The following is an 8,803-nucleotide window of genomic DNA, read 5'->3' on the forward strand; positions in this document are numbered from 1 at the left end:
TGCTTAAATGTTTTAAAAAAATCGAATTTTGATGCCATTTGTAATTAAAGCATGATATGGTCCATATAGATATATTTAAAAAAATTCTGTATTTACACCAAAAATTGTGATTTTTTTTAAGTATGCCATTCGATTACCTATAGCTTGAAACGGATAATGTGATTGGAATCAAGTCGATAGGTTGTATCGTTGTCGAGAAATCGTTAAAAACGTACCGTGTAAATCGTGGAAAACCGTGTAAAAAAAAAACCGCGTAAAAAAAAACCGTGTAAAAAAAGACTTCAGTGTATTGTTGAATTAAACATGCTTTTGAATTTAATTCAAACATAAATATTTTAGTTTTAAACATGCTTTCAATTTACTTTGAATAATACATATGTTTAAAGTATAAACATTTCAGTGCCAACATTTCAAAGGGGCGTAATTGCATTTGTAAACAATGGCTTTAGCCTTCGATTTCTCTTGAATAAAAGCTCACTCATGAAAGTTATTTACACCACCAAGTAGGGGAATGTTTCCTCTACCATCTAGAATTGTTAATTTGAAGAGGTGAGCTTTCAGTTGCGAGAAATCGACAGCTAAAGCCATTGTTTACAAAAGCAATTACGCCCCTTTGAAATGTTGGCACTGATTTACATTTTTGTTTTAAATGAACGAAATTCGTATCCGCGTACGATACTTTTATGCTTTTATATTGTCCGTTAATTACTTGTTGGATGAACTACTTGCGAGAGTTATGTCTGTTTGTCTGTGGTAATTCTATCTGATAGTAGTGCACGCTTTTTCAAAACTACCCAAATTTGGGTAGAATCCACTCAGATCGGTCAAAACTGAACTTACCCAAAAATGGGTAAACTATGTTGATAATAACAAGTTGATAAATGAACAACTTCAAAACGTCCTATGTGGTTTTTTCTATGTTGTAGCATGAAATTCAAAGTAAAATTGTGATGTTACCGTTTCTTCTGAATTTTCAACGTTATTATACACTGACTACATTAAAAATAGTATTGAAAAATGTATTGTTTTAAAATAGTTAAATTAATAATCTGTCGAACTTTAACTTCGATTTTCTCAAAATTGTGGATACGTTACATTGGTCTATTTGAAAAGTGACGCGAGAAAATTTGTCGTCTGTTTTGTTACTCATTGATATTCGACCTCTCCCACTCCCACTGTTCGCGACTTTTTGCACAACAAAACAAACTGCCTGCTTCTGCTCCCACAGTGTATGATGTTCTCTTTTTTATATTAAATATTTTTGCCGGTTGTGTGGGAGTGATTTTGCAACTTTTCAGTGTTATTCCTCTGCTGAACAAGGAATTCCGACAGCGCCAGCGTTTTGCTTATGTTCATCGTTCTGGTGTTAAATTAGATTAGATCGAAAAAATTTAATTAAATTCACTACACAACTCTGTTAATACAAGCAGCTCGCGAAAAATTCGATTATCAGTCGCTGAGAAGTTGTAAAACAATCATCGCATCAATCATGACCACTTGGCTGCCATTGGAATCCAATCCGGAGGTGAGTAACCCCTATTTTCACGACGGAATTAATAATGCATGTAAAGAGACGATAATCGATTGTGTACCTTTAAAGGTGTTGAACAAATACCTCGGAAAACTTGGCGTTTCGCCGCTGTGGAATATCGTCGATATATACGGTATGGACGATGAGTTGCTGGCTTTTGTACCAAGTCCGCTCAAGTCGTTGATTTTCTTATTTCCCTGCTCGGATGCCGTAAGTAATGCTCTGAGGAGTTGCTTTTGATTTTGTTGAAATACATGAGCTTTTTTTCTAGTATGAGGAGTTCCGCGCCAAGGAGGATGCCGAGCTGAAAGCGAAAAACATCGAGCACCCCAAGAGTCTGTTCTATATGCGCCAGTATGTGCAGAATGCCTGCGGAACGATTGCCTTGGCTCATGCCTTGTTGAACAATTCGGACATTGAACTGGAGGAAGGTAGCGTGATCAAGAAGTACTTTGATGCTGGCAAGGATATTACTCCGGAAGAGCGCGGCAAGCTGCTGGAAAACGATACCGGTTTTATCAAGACGCACGAAAGCATTGCCAACGAGGGTCAAACGGCGCCACCGGATATAAATGAGAAAGTGTATCATCATTTCATTGCATTCGTTCATCACAATGGCAAACTATACGAACTGGACGGACGGAAGAATTTCCCCGTCGAGCATGGCGAAACTACGCCGGAAAATCTGCTGAAGGATGCGATCGCAGTTTGTAAGCAGTTCATTGCCCGTGATCCGAACGAAGTACGCTTCACTCTGCTGGGCCTGGTTCCAACGCAGTAGATGCATATGAGTTCCTAACTTGGAAATCTTATATCAAATTAGAAGTCTGCGCTTGCTAGCTCGTATCATGCGGCCATTTACCACACGAAAAGGATCTCTTAGACACTGGAAGAAAGTAATTGCTTTAGAATACAGGTGCTGCAAAGATTAGTGTAGTTTTGAACGATGTGTTGCTTTTGTAAGTCAACGTTTTAAGGATTGAAATCTACTTTTTGGTGTGAAAGCTTTACTAACGAATAAATTTGAATTCTGGCATATGAGAACAAAGTTTGTTTGAGAACGTCCAATTACATTTACATTTGTTTAACCTAAAGTGAACCCACACGTATCAATATATTGATGCGAAGGGGAAATAATATTGATGACGTGAATACAGAAATATTAGGTTGGCCAGTTGATGAACCTTGAATTCTTTGTTTGTTGCAACAGCGTCCGAATTGCTTTCAGGACCCATGCGACACGTTCCAAGCGGGAGTGGGACATTTCACCGATGGATATTTTGCCACCAACAATTCTTCTGTTCAAGCTAATTTCTTCCAAGATTTACATAATACAATCTTTACAAAACTAGGATTCAAAGGTTTCATGAGATTAATGTTTCTTTCTTTTAAAAGCCGCATTTCTTTCTTATAAAATTATTACATAAAAATTAAAAGCTCTAGCAAGTTTTTTCTTCGAAATAAGAGCCAGTTCGTTCAAAATTTACTATTCTTGTAATTACTTGGGTCTCAAGCATTTATCAGTTTGAAACGACAATTTTTCCTTATTTTTTAAGCTAATCGTTCTTTTCCTAAAATTTAATGATTTTATGAATGTTTTTCTGATTTGAAAATTTTGCCGTTTTATCCTCGGTTTAATCCTCATTTTGTACCGGTTTTTAATGTTTTAAGTACTTTTTTTCACTTTAGATGATCGTTATCTCTGGAATTTGTGTGGTTTACATGTATGAATTTTCATGTGACATATATGCGTCTTTTCAACTTTGTTCATTTGAAATTTTATAATTATTATTCTATGTTCCTAGTCCTGTCAGGCCTGTTTAGAGAATGCCCACCTTGGCGGAATTGGTTTGTTTATGTTGTAAATCATATTTTCATCCATTTAGAAGATGCTCGTTCCTATTTTAAAATTTGTTCCATTAACGTTTAATGACTTACGATGAATACTGTTCTTTTAAGCATGAACCGTTCTTCCGAGATTCGTTATTAATGTGACCACTCTTGAAAACATTGATTTAAAACGCTGGCCCGACTGAGCAATTGAGTAATAGTTTCCACCATCAATTCCAACAGATGCAGCCCCTCTTCAAAACTTCCTTCTTGTGGTGAGAAAATATCTACATTGTGCTCTTTTTAGTGATAGTGACATTATGTAGAAATAATATATCGGACAAATTGCACCATTATTGATAATTTTAATTAAAAGTGAATTTTGCCATACATTCTCATACTTATATCTACCCTGTGCTTCGGTCAGAGAGCGTATAGGGCGTCGTTGTGCCAATTTGGTCGTGGCACATTTCGAGTATGAGAGAGTGATTGCATTTAGATCAAAATTGCCTGAGAAAAATGCAAGTACTTTCGTGGATTACCCGAAGTTGCGATAGTGAAGGTATGATCACATACAAGCAGACATAACACTCTTAAAATGTTCATCGAAATCGCTTTTAACGGTCAATTTGAATGTTTCTTAGTTGGTAGTACCGCCACTTGTGGCCCACACAATCAATTCCCTTGCGTTTGATGTTTACACACTGCAGCCATCTGTTGAGTGTATTGCCTATCACAGTGCATACGACAGATGGCGGTAGGGTTTACAATGAGAAATGTTCAATGTGTTGTGTCTCTTTGTTTGTGATATAACATTGAGTTAACATCAGCGACGAACCGACATGACACAGTAGCATTTCGTTTGTCCACAATTCTAATTGTCAAACGAGCGATTCGAACTTTCAAACGGGCGATCAGATTATAGATACTATAGTATATATAGATCAGATATGTCAAACGAGGTGAGACGCAAACCAAGGCAATATAAATTATACGTGGGTTCGGTGGTATGACGCGATCGGATGAGTAGATGTCGGTAGTATTTAACGTATTTTAAATATGGCATCTTGGCTACGAATTTGAAAGTAGCTTGTATGAGCTGTCACGTCGGTTCGTCGGTGGTAACATTAGAATAAAATCAAAACATTGAGAAATATAATGCATCACTTTTAGAAATACTTCACTTCGCAACCGATGAACCATTCTGACGGCCATTTGAGTACCGAAGTAACCATTTAGTCGCAATATAGCTAGTATATTCTTACTTTGCTTGAGTATGGTTAGTTGGGGAATCTGATGAAACTGTCACGTCTTGAAACTGATCTCTTTCGTATTTCTTTCCTTCTCTTTTCGCACACGGAGCGCTCGGTGGACCAGCGACTTTGGACGTGAGCCTCGTCCCAGGTCACCATGGCAATTCAGTGACAGATGGTGGACTCATGTTTCATAACCGACCACACCAACCAGCGAGGAAGGAGTCCACATTGAACCAGGAACGGAAATTAGTGCGGATTTATTTCCCTCGGAAAACAAGAAAAACCCGGAAAAGGTGGAGTCATGTTATAACCAACCAAGGACGATCTACGGAAGGAAATTGCCGGTGCAGCACGGAATGAAATACGAAGCGTTAGAGAAATTAACGGCGGCGGAAGAGCAGAATATGGTGAGAGCTGTCCAAATTATTGTTTACAAATTAAATATCAAAATTAAACTAAATACATGCCAGGGTTGAAAAGAATATTTTCGAACCTAGAAGTGTATATGTATAATCAATATCGATTTGATAACGGTGATGCATTTATGTGGGGCTTATTGTGAGTGAAAGTAACCTCGAAATGGACGTGACTTTCCAGACATTCTGAAATGGGTTGCTAGATCTGCAATAGAGCTATCACCTTCTAACTCCTGGACTAAAGCTGTCTACAACTGAGTGCTCGGTGGACCAGCTACTTTAGACCAGATGACCAACCCAACAAACAATTTGAGCTGAAAAAAGGCTGAATAAGCTACATTTTTCCTGAAGAAACATATTTTTACCTGAATAAGCTCTTATTCAGCTTTCAATGTTTGTTAGGATGGCAATGCAAGAAAATTTGTTTTCGTTGAAGGAAGTATCACAACACAAGTAATTGCTATTAGATATTTTTGCAAGCAGTGACAGATGGTGAACATGAAGATCCATACACTTAGATTTTTGCTGAGATTGGCACCATCGAGCAGCTCGGCATTTTATTTTGCTGAATCTCAGTAAAGGTTGCCGAGATTCAGCAAAATTTATGTTTGTTAGCTGAGATCTCGGTAAAATTTCCGTTTGTTAGCTGAATCTCGGCAAGTTTTTCACTGAGATTCAGCAACATAAAATTCCGAGCTGCTCGGTGGTGCCCATCCAGGTAAAAAATCTAAGTGTGCACATTCCAAGGGAAAACTGGGTAGTAGTATTATATTCTTATATTCTACATATCTTCATATAACAACGGCGCCGGTGGTGTAGTGGTAAGCGTGATTACCTCTCACCCCAGCAGGCCTGGGTTCAATCCCAGTCGGCGCCGCCGGGATGTTCTGAGGCATAACATCTCTGATCACGCCTTCCTTCGGATGGGAAGTAAAGCCGTTGGTCCCCGGTTCATGAGTTGATGGGTCGATAGGTAGGGCCCAGGTGTGGGAGCTGCCTTCCTGGCGCGCGGTAGCATTGGTGCTCAGCACGGAAAACAAGATCGACGGAAAATAAACCAAAGAAAAAAAAAATCTTCATATAAACATTATTAATTCATTAGGTACCCAACAAACAATTTTAGTTGCAGACTAGCTTATACAGGCAAAAATTAACTGTATAAGCCAATTTTTGGCTGTGTAAGCTAATCTGCAGCTAAAATTGTTAGTTGGGTAGGGATGGGACCAAACCTTTTTGAAGCGATTTGGATGGGGAGAGCCGAACTCCCTGTTGTTAACATTACGTGAATTGAAGGTGGGCTCTTCTTCCCACTCATTGGGACATCCCCTCATATGATGGCTTGTTCTGTATCTGGTCGGATTTTTTTTTTATTGGAAGGAGCTTCTTCTTGCACTCGTGAATCAAGCGTAAGTGTCTCTGCTCACGGGTCCACCCTCCGTTTTTGCCCTTCATAAAATGGAAAATTGAATACAACCAGGTATCGTACTTGATCAAGTCGTACGAGGTGGACAGACTGTCTAATGGCTGTGCCTTGCAACAATGAGTGGCACCTTTTACATACATAGGGGTAAGAGGGCATAGTGAGCATCCCGTGCACCAGCTTGGACTTCCGGCCGTTCGGAACAAATTGGTTGGTAGTATGATCAATATCATAATGATATTGAACCTACTACCAGTTGATTTGTTTCATGCAGCTGGAGATCCAGAGCCAAACTACGGAATACTCACTATGCCCCACCTGTTCACTATGCCCCTCCTCCCCCTACATACAAAAAGGCTAAAATATATGTTATCCGACTATGTTCTTTTTAAAAAAATCTTCCTCTCTTAAAAAATAAAAAAAAGTCTATGTAAGGATTAGACATGAACCAGCTCATAAACATTGGTCATGTGATCGTGGCATAGCTAAACATTTTCCGCGACCATGGGGACAGATGTCAGTGATGTCCTTTGAGCAGAAATTTCATGACAACTTCTATTCATATCGGTTTGTCGGTGGTAGTAATATCAAATTTACGAACATTTGCAAACCAAAAACTTTTCAACAAGACACATCGCTTAAAATAATCGATGTTGATTCATCCCTATCAGATTATATAGCTAATGCAAAAAAATCACCATTACGTTCAGTCAGCGCCTGGTTATCGAACACCGAAAATAGATAAGTTTTTATACCCGTTATCAGCTTTTATGTATGTACTAGACGTACCCGTCACTTGCAGAGGTCGTCTAATCCACTTAGTTTCTTTCTAGCATATGGTGAGAATAGACGATCGGAGAAAATTTTCCCTTATCGAAGGTTTTTCGAAAGGTTAGTTTTCTACAGAAATCAAGAAATGGGGCAACACGTTTCACGTACCGATTTTGAGTGGGTCTATACTGACCAACCTCACACGAGTCGTCGTGATGTCATGCTGCAAAAGTATCCGCAAATCAAGAAACTATTCGGACCAGACCCACGTTTCAAACATATCGTTTCGGCAATGGTGCTAACGCAAATCATCATGCTGTATGTAATGCAGGACCAATCGTGGAAAATGATTGTCCTAGTAGCTTATTGCTTTGGAGGTGTTATCAACCATTCACTGATGTTGGCCAATCATGAAATTTCTCATAACATGGCCTTCGGATATGGAAGACCTATGGCCAATCGATTATTTGGCATGTGGTGTAATCTACCGATCGGAGTGCCGATGTCGGTTTCGTTCAAAAAATATCACACCCTTCATCATAGATACTTGGCGGAAGAAAGACTAGATCCTGACTTGCCTACCATTCTTGAAGCGAAGTTATTCTGCAACACTTTCGGAAAGTTTATATGGGTCATTCTGCAACCCCTGTTCTACGCTATAAGGCCATTATTTGTAAATCCATTGCCCGTAGAGAGACTGGAGATCGTCAACACTATAGTACAGCTTACTTTCAATGCAGTAGTGATGGTAATTTTTGGCTGGAAAAGCTTGGCGTATTTGCTTATTGGTTCTTTCTTAGCAATGGGAATTCACCCTGTAGCAGGACATTTTATCGCTGAGCACTACATGTATGCAAAGGGTTTCGAAACGTATTCCTACTATGGCCCTCTGAACTGGATCACGTTCAACGTTGGCTATCATAACGAACATCATGACTTCCCCGCCATTCCTGGTAGCAGGCTACCGGAGTTGAAGAAGATTGCACCGGAATTCTATGAAACCATGCCACAACATACTTCGTGGGTACGCGTGATGTATGATTTCGTGACTGATCCAGCGATTGGACCCTATGCGAGAATTAAACGAAGGGCACTTGAGAGAGCAGGATAAGTGACAACAGGTGAGTCAATAGGAAATAAATTCAATGGTTGAGAGGTGCATAATTGATTTACACACATTGATACAGGGAATAACGAAAGTAATGATAACAAACGCCAGCACTTGATATCAATTGATATGGAACAAAGATAACACATTGAATTAGACAACAGAATACATAGGAGCAGCTACGTGACCATGGTCGCTAAGTGAAGTGTCTTTCTGTTGAGATTTTTAGTATGCAATTGATAGGTAAATATGTTGAGCAATGATTAATGATCAATTTTCTTCTGTTAACAATTCGTTATGTGATGAGCAACGTAATGATAAGAATAATCAATTATGTAACTTGCTTATTGGTTAGCTGATTGATTTACTATTTCATTCATTATTATCTTTCTAGACTAAACGGCCAAATGCAAGTGACGAGTGAAATAATAAGGAAGATTCAACTTTGTATACTACTGTATGCGTATTTAT

The 8,803-nt window shown here is 38.8% G+C and overlaps 2 protein-coding genes across 2 annotated transcripts; both read left to right on the plus strand.

Annotated features, from left to right (window-relative positions):
* The first annotated feature begins 1,318 nt into the window (after window positions 1–1,318).
* LOC135701187 (ubiquitin carboxyl-terminal hydrolase-like) lies at window positions 1,319–2,556 on the plus strand. The gene is made up of 3 exons (XM_065221949.1): window positions 1,319–1,525; window positions 1,601–1,741; window positions 1,803–2,556. Exons 1-3 carry the CDS (start codon window positions 1,490–1,492, stop codon window positions 2,310–2,312), a joined length of 687 nt encoding a protein of 228 aa, XP_065078021.1. The 5' UTR covers window positions 1,319–1,489; the 3' UTR covers window positions 2,313–2,556.
* Window positions 2,557–7,306: 4,750 nt separating this feature from the next.
* Window positions 7,307–8,803, plus strand: LOC135701121 (sphingolipid delta(4)-desaturase DES1-like). Its single transcript, XM_065221823.1, has 2 exons — window positions 7,307–8,345; window positions 8,727–8,803. Exon 1 carries the CDS (start codon window positions 7,370–7,372, stop codon window positions 8,333–8,335), a length of 966 nt encoding a protein of 321 aa, XP_065077895.1. The 5' UTR covers window positions 7,307–7,369; the 3' UTR covers window positions 8,336–8,345; window positions 8,727–8,803.

This window comes from Ochlerotatus camptorhynchus, unplaced genomic scaffold (assembly GCF_037179485.1).
Source record: "Ochlerotatus camptorhynchus isolate MF236.1 unplaced genomic scaffold, CSIRO-AGI_Acam_v1.1 ptg000150l, whole genome shotgun sequence".
In the NCBI taxonomy this organism is placed as follows: Eukaryota; Metazoa; Arthropoda; class Insecta; order Diptera; family Culicidae; genus Ochlerotatus; species Ochlerotatus camptorhynchus.